Raw genomic sequence first — 14,396 nt, 5'->3', positions numbered from 1 at the left:
TTGTCATAGTTTACTCGACACTCGGCATGAATATAAAAGATTCCTTAAGGAATCTGGGATTCTTAAAAATCTTGTATCTACTACACAACTATGCTTGAATTTCTCTCAACGTCTGTCTCACTAAAACATAATCATCACTGACTTTTTGCTGGTGACAGACCTTTTCTCATACATAAATGAATGAATGAGCATTACATACATTATATAAGTACCATATAATTCTGCATAAGTTAAAGAGAAGACGAATAAATGTGGCATGTTTGCAAGAGACTAAATGGAAGGGCACGAAAGCTAGAGAAATTGGGGAAGGATACAAGTTTTATTATTGTGGAAGTGATGGGAAAAGGAATGGGGTAGGCATTGTGTTAGATAAGAACTTGAAAGAAAGTGTGATAGATGTAAAGAGAGTGAATGATAGAATAATAGTTGTTAAAATAATGTATGAAAGTTTGATAATAAATGTTATAAGTGTGTATGCTCCTCAAATCGGTTGTGATGACAGGGTGAAAGAACAATTTTGGACGGATTTCGATGCAGTAATGTTGAATGTGCCGACGAATGAACAGGTATTTGTGGGAGGAGACTTTAATGGCCATGTTGGCAGAATGAGAGGGAATTATGAAAGAGTGCATGGAGGGTGGGGGTTCGGTTGCCAGAACGACGAGGGTGAAGCCCTGCTACAGGCTGCTACTGCGTTTGACCTAGCAGTGGTAAATACGTGGTTTCAAAAGAACACCGAACATCTAATCACCTATAAAAGCGGTCACCACGTGACACAAATAGATTACTTTTTGGTCAGACGCAGTAGTTTAAAGAACATCAAAGATTGCAAGGTGATACCAGGCGAAGCTGTAGTCTCGCAGCACCGACCCCTAATTATGGATGTGATTTTAACTTCCCGGCCAAAAGCCAAAGAGAGACGGCCCCCCAAAATCAAATGGCATCTGTTGGGGAAGGCTGAGTTGGCCCGGGAATTTAGAAAAGTAGTGGTTGATAAGATGATTGAAATGGGAGAAATGAATGAAAAGAATGTGAATGAATGCTGGAGTGGAATGGCGACGTGTATAAGGAAAGCGGCAAGAAGCATTCTAGGAGAATCAAAAGGGAATGGAGTGATAGAGAAGGAAACTTGGTGGTGGGTGGAAGAAGTGCAGAGTGTATTAAAGGAAAAGAAGATGAAATTCAAGGAATGGCAGCGGACGGAAGACAATGATGATAGTGAAAAAGCACGAAAAAAGGCTGAATATGATGAATGTAAGAAGAAAGCAAAGAAGATTGTGGCTGTTTCAAGGGCAAAAGCGCACGAGAGGATGTATGACTCCCTAGATAGCCCAGCTGGTCAAAATGACTTTTACCGATTGGTTAAATCTAGGGAGAAAATGACAAGAGATGTATGCCAGATAAGGTGTGTAAAGAATGGAGACGGAACGGTCCTTTCGAATGATGTGGAGATTAAAGGTAGGTGGAAGGAATATTTTGAAAGACTGATGAATGAAGAAAATGAGTGGAGCGGTGTGCTCCATCATAAAGCGGTGAACGAGGGCCTTGTAAGAAATGTATGTGAGGATGAGGTCAGATTAGCAGTGAATGGAATGAAAAATGGAAAAGCGATAGGGCCAGATGGAATACCAGTGGAAGTGTGGAAATTATTAAAGATGGATGGATGGAAATGGCTGGCTTTATTCTTCAATAAGTTGTTGCAAGAGGAAACTATACCAGACGAGTGGTGCAATAGTTTCCTGGTGCCCATTTTTAAGAACAAGGGTGATGTGTTGAATTGCAACAACTATAGAGGAATAAAGCTAATGTCACATAGTATGAAAGTGTGGGAGAAAGTTATTGAAAGGAGGCTGAGAGAAGAGAGTGATATCGCACGAAATCAATTCGGTTTTATGCCTGGTCGGAGTACAACGGACGCTATATTCTGTATTCGCCAATTGTGCGAAAAGTACAGGGGTGCACACAAAAACTTGCATATGGTGTTCGTTGACCTCGAGAAGGCATATGACCGGGTGCCTCGTGAGGTTTTGTGGTGGGCCCTTGAGGAGAAATGTATACCAGGGAAGTATGTGCAGTTGATCCGAGCGATGTACGGCAGATGCCGTACAGAAGTCCGGTCCGCAGCGGGCACTACCACCAGCTTCAGTGTAGGTGTTGGCTTACATCAGGGGTCGGCCCTCAGCCCGTATCTCTTCCTGCTTGTAATGGACGCGCTTACGGCAGATATACGGGAGGAGGCACCCTGGTGTATGCTTTTCGCCGATGACATTGTTCTGGTGGGGGAGAGTGGGCCAGAGGTCCAGAGTAGACTGGAGGCATGGCGGCTGAGACTGGAGACAGTGGGTTTAAAGGTGAGCAGGAGTAAAACCGAATACCTTCATTGTGATTTTGGCGGTATTTCGGGACCCATGACCATAACCCTAGCCGGCATGCCCCTACCAGTTTGCTCCGACTTCCGGTACCTTGGTTCACTCGTCCAAAGTGACGGTGAGGTGAACAGGGACGTTACGCATCGGATCAATACTGGATGGATGAAGTGGCGACAGGTAACTAGCGCTATTTGTGACCCGCGGATGCCCCTCAAACTGAAGGGCAAAATTTACAAATCCGTCATTAGACCTGTCGTCTTGTATGGATCGGAGTGTTGGGCATTGAAAAAGAGGGACGAGAAGAGAGTGCATGTAACAGAAATGAGAATGCTGAGATGGATGTGTGGTGTTACAAGAATGGATAAAGTGAGGAATGATTACATTAGAGGAAGTCTGAAAGTAGCGCCAGTTACAGAAAAGATGAGAAGTAGAAGATTGTCGTGGTATGGACATGTAATGAGGAGGGATGATACGCATGCAACAAAGTGTGTGCTAAGTATGAATGTAGATGGATGGAGAGGAAGAGGAAGACCTAAGAAAAGATGGATGGATTGCCTGAAAGATGATATGAATAGGAAGGGAGTGAGTGTCAGTATGACGAGTGACAGGGGAAAATGGAAGAAAATGACATATTGCGCCGACCCCAAGTAATATTTGGGAACAGGGCAGGAGAAAGAAGATAATTCTGCATAAGTTATCCTATCAAGATCACCTTCTTTATCTCCCTAACTAATCTATGCCTTATGTATCGGCGACGATATTGTCGATTGAGCCGGAGCGAGGCACATCGCCGCTCTGCCGGAACGCTGCGCCCCAACAATTGATCTCGCAGCTAAGATGTCTATCTGTTGCAAGCAACGAGCTTTTTCAAAACGCCCTGCGTCTGATGCCAAACGGAACGAAGTTTACACTTTTTGTTTTGCATATCCGTTTGTTTGTGGTGAACGGTTCGTTGGAACTCGTTTTGAGATTGAAGGTTTTCTTTTTCAGAAATTGAATTTCAAAACCGTTGTGTTCTTATGGTTTCGTTTGTGAAAAATTCATGACTATTTGGAGAATCCTGTTTAGAGCTTTGTTTGCGATAGAATCCTCTGGTTGCGAAAGTTTATCCAGCATTTAAAAAACAAGAATTCTTTTCGAAATAAGTAATTAAAAATGTCAGCATAAAATCAAAAATAACGATGACCCGGCAGATGGCGCAGAGTTTACAGAATTTATAGATTGTTGTGATTCGGCGCGCGTTCGCTTTTATATGAACGGCCTCCATGATGGTAATAGCCTATAAACTGTGTATGGCCCATAAAGTAATGTTTCCTATCACAAACCTAGATTGCCGGTACCATAACATTGAGGTTCCCGCGAATTGTTTAAATAATATTCACTGACACGGTTATATTGGCATAAAGACCACACCTGAATCGCGTCCTATTTTTACCTTAATAGCAGGGTAGTCATATAAAAGTTATTTATTTTTATTTTTATGCTTTGCCCTTTAAAATTGTTTTGTTTTGCCCTTTTGAAAGTCGTGGTGGCCTAGTGGGTAAAGGACCAACCTCTCAAGTATGAGGGCGCGGGTTCGATCCCAGGTCAGGCAAGTACCAATGCAACTTTTCTAAGTTTGTATGTACTTTCTAAGTATATCTTAGACATCATTGACTGTGTTTCGGATGGCACGTTAAACTGTAGGTCCCGGCTATCATTGAACATCCTTGGCAGTCGTTACGGGTAGTCAGAAGCCAGTAAGTCTGACACCAGTCTAACCAAGGGGTATCGGGTTGCCCGGGTAACTGGGTTGAGGAGGTCAGATAGGCAGTCGCTTCTTGTAAAGCACTGATACTCAGCTGAATCCGGTTAGACTGGAAGCCGACCCCAACATGATTGGGAAAAAGGCTCGGAGGATTTGCCCTTTTGAATTTTACAACAAATTCACACCTTTCAAAAAGTTTCTACACAACTACCTTTAGAACGTAAAGTCGCGCACAGCGTTCTTACCCGTGCACAGAAACTTTCTTAATTACTTACATACAAGCACACATCCGATAAATGCACTCAATAAATACAGCCGAAGTTGGAATAGTCCATTCACCAACGTACCTATTAATAGTGCCGGTTTTCCTCAAATTATGATTAACTTCCGTGCTCGAATGTACTCAGCTTACAAACTGTATTGGGGTAGCAGGTACTTCAAACTTACTTTCATAGTTAGAATTTCGACTTCAATACGGTTTAATTTAGATTTAACTTCAAAAAAACAAAGGAGATACTGTGAAACACAACTGGATTATTCTCGTCAGTGATAATAAGCTACTCTTATTTTGAAAGTAGGTATGACCATGAGTGACCTTAACAATGATTGAGAAGGTATAATTTTTCCGGACTTAAAGAATCTTTAACATACAGTAGTTATAACTACAAAACTCTTTCCTGCGTAAATATGTAACCCACATATAACCTAAATTATTTATATTTAGTGTCCAATAGTTATGACTACTACCCTTCGAGATAACTCAATCAATTCCACCCTCCCCTGAATGAATCCTCAATCCTGGTATAATCCACATTCGGCAGCCGTCGTCAGGCAATATCAGTTTCCATTAGCACACTATTACTGCGATTCCGAATACATTCCACAAATAATATATTCATGACAATACCGATCAATTGCTCTGTTCGCGAATTCAGATGCATGCCTAGCGTGTGTGCTGATTGTGTTAATGCAGAGTTAATTAAAATAATAATTCCACAAAAAAGCCGTCCTATTAAAAATGTATATTGCTTGCTACTCACTAAGACATTCTAAGCATTGTGCGGCTGATCTCTGAAATGGGTTGACCGATTTTGACAAGACTAACGGCCAGTTTCTTCATCAAAAGTAAAAGTCAAAGTAATGTCTAAAGTAAAAGTAATGGTCAAATTCGTTTTTTCAAGGCTAAAGTGACAGCAAAACTAATAGAAAAAATGAATTTGACCGTTACTTTGACTTTAGGCATTACTTTGACTTTTACTTTGGCTTTTACTTTTGACGAAGAAACTGGCTGTTAAACTGGCAGATAGCTGATGTAACAAGGAGTAAAAAGACTACTTTATATCCAGATGCGGGAAGTAGATTTTGGACGCGGCTGAAACCTAAAGAACATTTGTATATTATAATACATAAAAACACCTAAAAAAATCAAAGAGCTTTCAGTTCAGACATTTTCTTTTCTCACTGTCAGTAAAATAGCAGCTCATGTAGTTTTTGTTTTCGAAGCACACTTGAAGTCAATAGTTACTGCAGTTTAGCAAACAGTTACTTCGTATCTACTGCGAGTTACAATCTGACTGCACTTGTTTATCCACACTACTAACTAAATGTTAGCAGTTGTTCCGCAGTGGCTACATCTCGACAGCATATCGAACTTGTTTACTTTTAGTTTGTTAAAGTTTAGTTTCTTTTAACTGCACAGTTTATAGTTCTCGTAACGGATGGTAAGTTAATACTTAGTGTTGGTATTTACACAGCTTTAGGAGCACTTACAAGAATATTGATGTATTGTAAGATTCAACAAAAAAGTTGGAAGAATTGTTAGCTATCCCCATAATCGCGTCGGCTCGTCTCACCATAATTGTTCCCTACGTACAACAGCATTAAAATTGTGGTGTCTATAAATACCTATATCGATAGCACAGTGAAAGTGAACATGAATAAAAGTCTTTGCAATGCCATAATATTATAACAAACTTGACTTCTCTCTCATATTAATTTAGTTTAAAAACTTTTTAGTTATAACATTGGTTTAGATTCATTGAGCAAAACATAGTACTTTTACAACATAGATATTACTCATTGGAATGTGTGCTCCCTTTGTTTGTGAAGTTATTATTAAAATAGAAAGTTTTGCAAAAGTTCTTATTATTCAAAGAAGTCAGTATCTACTGTTGTTGAAACTAGACTTTGTAATTTGAAATTATAAAGTCAATAAATGTATTTTGAGTTTGAGATGTGAAGTTCCAGTGCCATAATAACCTAGATTTTACAAAACTATTTAAAGTACTTCACTTTACGCATATTATATTTTGAGAATCAAAAACGAGACTTTTGTTGTTTTAGAAAACTTCTTTGGTAACAAGAGCGGGCACTCATGCTTTTAATATAAATTAACGCGATTAACGATTGGCGTGGAAAACAAAGATTCTCCAAATTAAAACCCGGGCCAGGGCTCTTAATTCCCAGGGAAATTGTCAATCACTTCTCAAGTGATCGACTTTTTAAATTGCCTTAATCGAATTTTATGTACAAGTGGTTTGTTATCGGGGTTTTTATAGCTCATCGATGGAGGAAACTCGGCTTTATTGTGTTTTAAATCTCTCTTGATATAGAGGTCATTGTAAGGCTATGGTATTTAATGGACATTGATAAATAGGTTACTATGTATTAGTATTGTCCTTTCTTTATTGCGACTTTTATTTAAAAGCCCAAGTCTTTGGTTCAAAAAAGTTTATTTCTTAAACAAACTTTACTGTTAATTTTATTCTTTATTGCACACATAAATACATTTTGACGCACTGAAAACTACATACGCTTGTGTTTTTTTCATGATTCATTTGATTTATCAAACCAGGACCTAAAAGGCCATAGGTTATTCACTTCCTTACTATCAAGTCTAGACATTTCCAAACACATAAGTATGACATTATAATCCCGGCTTCCTATTCTACATACAGAACGATCTCCTTAAGCGTCTGAAGGTTGTCGCCGAAGTAAGTTCTTTCCAGTTTGTTTGTGCAGCGATTTTACGGGGTTCGATGGGAAAAGGCCAACCAATTTCCAAACTGAGACCCATGGGACCTGTTTCTGTCCATGGTCTAACAATAAAATGCTGCATAAGCTAATAACATTCAGGATTCCACTGTTGTATTCTTCCTTATACGTGTTTTTGTTAACAATGCTTGTATTTGTCAACTGTGTTTAATGTATGTGCGAGTATGTGGGGCGGTGGCTGCTGGTGGTACCGCGAGCACCAACTTGCTGCAGCGCGCGCCGCTCACTCGCGCGCTGCGCACTCTCAACACGGTGGCTGAGCACATCGACATATTTAACTGTACACTGAGCGAGTTCACAAGGGCCACTTACTGTGTAGTATATAAGCATATATAGTTAAGTTATACTTAAGGAAATATTTGTAAGTATGTACTATGTCGAATTAGATTTAGATATCTGTAATGGCAAAGTAACTATGCGAAATAAATTAATAAATAGTGAGACATAGAATGACATATAGGAAGTATCGCGATGGCGTAGTGGTTAAAACACCTCTCAAGTACGAATGTGCGAGTTCGATTTTAAGTCAGGTAACAATGTAACTTGAGTAAGTAATGAACGCTCATGTTTACTCTCTATGAGAATATAGACTTAAGCCTGGGGTGATAAAATGGCAAAACAATTCAAAATACTTTGGATATGACGAAAATGAAATATACCTATCTTGCAGAATGCAAAAGATAGTATAAATTATTCCTCATAAAGCATACCATACCTAAAAACCAAAAAATGCAATCACTAACTTAAACACTGACCAATATTGTTTAATACGGGTAATAAAGCGTATTGCAGTCATGATCCAAAATACATTTGTATGATCCCACAGAGTATAACTCCATGAATAAATAAACAGCATCATGACCAAGTTAATTATATCCTCGGCGAGTCGTGTGGCGCGAATGTTAAACAATATCTTATTTGTCAATGATTATGCGGGTAATTTTGGACTATCAGGTATGTTACTGGATTATTTTTGTTTGTATTTTGTCAACTGTGATTCATAGGTAAGCCATCTATGCTTCACACGTGTAATATTAGAAAAAAATACACCATATACTGCCTTACAGATTGCCTCTTTTCATCAGATTTTTTATTATTATTATTTTATTTTTGTGTTTTGCTTTGTCTATGGTTTGTTTTGTATTCATTGTTACTATTATTTTTTTTACTACGTTTCTGTTATTTTACTAATTGTATATATATTTATCCCACCAAAAACATTAAATGTAAAAAAAAGCCAATCCTCTACGCAATTCCTCCACCGTAAAAAGTTTTGAGATCGCATAGAAGCCAAGTCCTGTTCAACTTTATTTGTAATAATAAATCAATATTTTGTGACTATATCAATAGTTTTGTTCACATTACAATAATATTGACTTGGCCATGAGCACAATAAACTACAAATATAATACAGCATATCTTGGAGAGGGGAAAGTCAAACATGAAGTTTAATATTACAGAATTAAATACTTTTAGTTTATTTAATTGTTATTAAATGACCGTCAGTCAGTATCATCCAACATCAATGAACTGCACATGTACTATGGCTCATGTTTAGTCCATGGTGATCTCAAATTCCAATCAGTCCATAATCAGTCCAATCGTAAAATCATGTCCATATAGAATTTATCAATTCAATGGTATTTACACATTATTTCAAGGAGCGACTTTTAACTTGTGCTCACGGCCAAGACAATATTATTTTAATGTGAACAAAACTATTGATATAGTCACAAAATATTGATTTATTATTACAAATAAAGTTGAACAGGACTTGGCTTCTATGCGACCGCAAAACTTTGTACGGTGGAGGAATTGCGTAGAGGATTGGCTTTTTTTTACATTTAATGTTTTTGGTGGGATCTAATTTATTTTTTGTAGGTCTCTTTCTTCTCTAAGTATAGGTATAACAAATTAAATTAACTTACATGCAACTAACTAAATATGTACACAACATTTTTTTTAAATAAACTAAAAAATTTCAAAATTGTCGAATTTTTTAATCGAATATCTTTAAGAATGAAAGAGATTTATTTCAGAGGTAGATAGCGCTATCACATGAAATTTGTTTTTTTTTTAGAACTACTTATACTAAGCTATATAACGAAACCATAGCGCGATTTAGACCAGGACAACGCCATCTATCGTGCGAGCATGCAGTATTTGTCGCACTGCATTAATATGAAAGATTTTATCATTATTCATTTCATTTTAACCTAGCTTAAACATAATAACAATACACCACACTACGTAACAATAAAACAAATAGTAACATTTTGTACATAAATAAATAACAAAGTTATCAATGCAGTCAAAATTCATACACAATGTTCTTGAAAAAACGCAAATATAAATTTGTTTCCTATTTTTTTATTAAGTTTTAAGGTTTTTATAATTTTCCTTTTATATGTAGCTAATAACCTATCTTGGTGCCAAATTTGAAGGTTCTAAGTTTGCTAGAAGTACCTTAGACTTTTGATGATCGGTCAGTGAGTCAGTGACAAAATGGTGTAACTTTGATCGCTCATAGCTCGTAAACTATTTATTCAAATGTCTTGTAATTTTGAGACTGAGCTTGTTCTAATACTTACTCTTGGTCATCGAAAACCTAAACTCCTAGCTTTGTTCACATGGAAGATACAGGGGGCTGAAATAGCCGCGAAACGCTTCGAGAAAAGATGGTACGGCCGTGCCCGCTTTGCTCGAGTCTTGGCTGGGGCACTGCCGTGCCCTCAGATTTATTTACTTGATTCGTGCCGAAACGGCGTCTGAATTGTATAGTCCCGAGGCAAGTCATGTGGTGGGTCAGCGCTGAAAACCAGGGCTGTTGTCTCGTGCCTGCGTGTGCGAGACACAGCATTATGCTGAGCGCTGCCCCTTTTCACGCATAAGTGACGCAGCTGCAGCGCTTTTTCTTTTTTGTTTCACTGTTTGTTTTGTCCGTTATTTTATTTGTGTGTGTTTGTTTTCTGCTTCATTTGTGTGTTAAATAAATGTTTTTCTTTCTTTCTTCTTTCTTTCTTTCAGATTAAATCAAAGGCCACATGGATGCAATTTTGATCCAATGAAGACAGTAATAATATGAATAGCACATTTTTTATATTTTTAAATGTTTTTTTTATTTTAATATTTTAAAATGTAATAAATATGTGCAAGAATAAATAAATAATAAATAACGAATGAATAGCATACAATAGATTTATAATGACACTAATCCTATATATTTGACATTCATCATATTCACATCATTGATGCGACTGACACCATTGGCCTATCAATAAATAAAATTAACATGCACCATATAACTTGATGCAGACAATCCTATAGCAATAGCCCTGACCCAAATCACAGACCCACGGCTTATTGCGGAAGCGGATGACCCCTGATCCGATATTTTAATCTGATTTGCAGATGAAAAGAACCATTTTCAAGGAGTATTTTGGGGTACTCAGAAATAAATTAATTAGATTCCACCAAAATATAAATACTCGTGCAAATAACGTAACTTATGAAAACCTCTTTAATTTCTACAAAGTACTAATTCAAATACACATGCTACACATCTAGTCCTATAAAAGGAAACTTATTAAAATTATATTAATTCAAAGATACACTTACCTAAGTTGTTGCTACGATCACTGATCAGCTACGGCGTCGCCGCTCGCTCGTGGTGTAAAAAAATCTAACTTCTTACCTCCAGCAACTGTAGGAAATTTTTTTTTTCCATTTTATCCAAGACATAGTCTGGTAATCTAGATACAGTTATTTATGTTAGTAATCATAGACAAAACCATGGCACAAATCACACGTCGGAATATACTGTTCCAATTATCTACCCCAGACAGGCGCCTTTTGTATACAAGTATACAATATATTCTAGGTACCATCTTTTCTTCATTCCTGAACATGTTATATCAGCAATTCCTGAGCAATATATCGCACATCGTCAGTCATAAATCAGTATGATCCGAGCGCCATTAATTTATGTTCTAAAACAACTATCTATCTTCATATCAATGTATCGGGTATACACAATGCGACACTTTGCTGCGACACATTTTCACGATAAATAATCGCTTCTGGTATAGCCTTTGATTTTTATTTATTGATTTCGTAAAAAGTTGTAAGTAAGCACAAAAATAAATACACCAATAGAACCATCCTAGGGCTCGTACGATAAGTTCATTTTTATTTAACTTCTCCAATATTTCAGAACGTGTAAACCAAAAATGACAAGAAGCTTTAGCTTTAAAAATAATACACGAGAAATAGATAACAAATCCCTGCGAATAAACGCAGGAAAATCATAAGAAGCTCAGAAAATACGTTAGGGTCGCATTTCCCCCTTTTTCCTTAAATCGCGAATGAAAAAGTCGCAACATGTGGACCCTACCAAATATCTACTGCATGTTTCTGCTACCATTAATATCCTGATAGGCTCATACATTATTATACCATCCACTAATGACGAAACGTAAATGTATTACTAACACATTAATATTTATGAATCTCCCTCTTTGGCCAAGTCTTTACTATACTTACTAAGTAATGTATTTACTGTGTTTTTTCTTCTTCATTAAGCAAGTCCTTAAGTAAAGCTAATGATAATGAGAGAGATGTGTACGCAATGGAAAATAATACGGAATGAGGCTGACGAACTAATTAATGAAATTAATATTGCTTTGGTTAGTAAACCGAATTATGCTTAGTGAACACTTGGGAAATCTTGTATATTTTTATGTTTGTGTGTCCGAAACATTGTTCTGTATTTTACTACGATATTGAAGGTGTATTACCAATGTAACAAGAACAATATTGTCACACACATTCTCTACTTTTACCAGCTTTTAGTCACACCCCTGCCGTGGCCCACATTTTATGCAAACAAAACATTGCCTATTGTACTCACCTGTAATGTACGACCAACAATGAAAGTCCAAACAATCAAAAATACTAGCGAATCTTTAAAACACGCTGAACATAGCTTCTGTGTTTGATATTTTAGAGTTCAGGTACCTACCTGTGTGTGTACCTCTCTACGTCAGGAATAACTATTCTGTTATCGAGATTACCACAAATCCGGATATTACCTGAACATTTCATATTTGCAAAAAAGCCTTCGTGGGTCCAAGAAAACTCACATAATTTAAAGTGAATAAAAAATACGTCCTCTGCTTCACAACAAATAACCAGCCATGATCACCCTTTCAGAACTCTTTACAAACGTTGACAATAGCGTCGATACACTCACGACACTGTGCGTGCCAACGAGGTGGGCAGAACGAGTGCCCGAGTGACCGCTCGACTAGAAACACCTGATAACATAGTGACGTCGCGACGGGGAACATTCAGGTGAGTGAAGCAATGAGTGCCGTGATTATCGCTGATTGTTGGGTGATAGGGCTTGTTGTCGAAATGATAGGCTTGTTTTCTTTGTTATATAAGGTAGGAGTTTTTAGTATTATGGAAGTGTTTTGGAGATTTACTTGGTCATTTACATTTTATACCAAACTGTAGGAACCTATGTACGTGGTCAGATTATGCGTAAAAATTAAAACTTTGTATTTTTATTGGGGCTCTCCAAAATCAAGCAAATTCAAACTGTGCCCTAATTTCAAAAGGCTCCCCTGACATTATTTTCGATAAATAAGGTAGGCTTGTAGGAAATCTCTGTCGGCTTTGCATAATCCTCCCTGGAATCCCTCAGAGGGCCCGGGAGGATCCTGCTTCTCATTCAGACGTAAATTAAGGAGTTTTTCCTCATAAAAGGAGTATTATAAAGCCTATTGTAATTGTTTGGGCGCTTATCTCAAGTTCTTGTGAATAGTTTAGGCGTAAGCGTAGGAATTGGATGTAGGCGGGAAACTTATATACTTGCGGGTAAACTCATGTTATGAGTGTACGAGTTCTACTTATTTATTTCGCACTTTATTGTGTACCACATTATATTTCAGTCTTTATAGCTATGTAGTTTGAATGGCATACCATTCAAACACATAGGTATGTTTAGGCGTGATTTAGACAACATCAATAACGGAATTTTATAAAACATAGTTGTTTTGTGTCTACAGACCAAAATTTATCCAAGCTGAATGAGTACATACATCATACATAGATTCAGTACGTGAACATTCGAATATTTTTGTAAAAGAATTGCTTTTTTAACGTTTTCACTAGTTTAGCAGAACAAATAAACGCAATTTATTTTAGAGTTCCCCATCATTCCGCGAGTTTTAATTTGGGTCCTGTTTAAAAAGTCCTATATGCCCATGTATAATACATACTCAATATATCGTGAAATATTCTGCATATAATTTCCTAGAATGAAGACGTGCACCTGCTTTATTGCTAGGAGTCGTAAAACTCCGGAACTGATACGATACGTATTATGTTATTCATAGATAATAAACTCATATTTTATATACTAGACAAACGGCTTTTTACGGATATAGAAGATATACTTGAACATATTTCATAAAAGTTGAAAAAATAATAACAACAACGTCTTTACGGAAAATTAGAGTAGCAACTGGGTAGCTAAAAATTACTTTTGCTTAACATAGAGGAAAGAACGAGTCTTAGTGGTGCACATAATTTTCATATCATATTTTTCGAAGCCAGAGTGACTTTTCCTTGACCAAATAAATACTACACATCATCGATAAAAGTTTATCTAAATTTCCCAGCCAAGTACAACCAATTACGAGTTATAAACATATGGAATATGAGAGCGGTATAAAATCCGAGCGCTCCCGAGCATCTCCGACGAAACCCGAACGTTATGGCGGCGGTTACCGACGAATTGCCCATAAAATGTGACCCGAGATGTTATGGGGGCGAAGATATAATGTTTTAAAGTTTAATTTAACAAGCTTTTTGGTTCACCAGGTGCTTTTGTTTTTATGGAGCTCTCCAGGTAAGGAATGCAATTGGTAGTTGGTGGTTGATTGAGCTTAACCTCCAGAAGGAGAAGGCGGCCTCGATAAGATGTCTTGCTAGATACAGGCTGTGAGATAAAAGGGATTAATTGCTAGGTACTTACTGGATGCCGGAAATTATTATTTTTTGTGCATGTGATGTTTAAAGGCTTCCCGAATTTAAACTATTTTAACTCTATCTTCATTTCAAGTTATATTTAAAGCAGGATGGGTTTTTGGTGTAAAAACATTATAATCGCTAATCTCAAATCTGTTAATTGAATTTATACAAATCTAGCAATGTTTTGC

General features: G+C 37.1%; 1 protein-coding gene across 1 annotated transcript; it reads left to right on the top strand.

The window, feature by feature from the left end:
- Positions 1 to 236: 236 nt before the first annotated feature.
- Positions 237 to 14,182, top strand: LOC124630941. The gene is made up of 2 exons (XM_047164983.1): positions 237 to 1,123; positions 14,059 to 14,182. The coding sequence occupies exons 1-2, from the start codon at positions 438 to 440 to the stop codon at positions 14,180 to 14,182; spliced, it is 810 nt and encodes a 269-aa protein (XP_047020939.1). The 5' UTR covers positions 237 to 437.
- Positions 14,183 to 14,396: the final 214 nt, after the last annotated feature.

The sequence above is a fragment of the Helicoverpa zea genome, chromosome 6 (genome assembly GCF_022581195.2).
Source record: "Helicoverpa zea isolate HzStark_Cry1AcR chromosome 6, ilHelZeax1.1, whole genome shotgun sequence".
In the NCBI taxonomy this organism is placed as follows: domain Eukaryota; kingdom Metazoa; phylum Arthropoda; class Insecta; order Lepidoptera; family Noctuidae; genus Helicoverpa; species Helicoverpa zea.
Note: the sequence above shows the minus strand (reverse complement) of the source record. Positions and strands in the feature narration are given on the sequence as shown.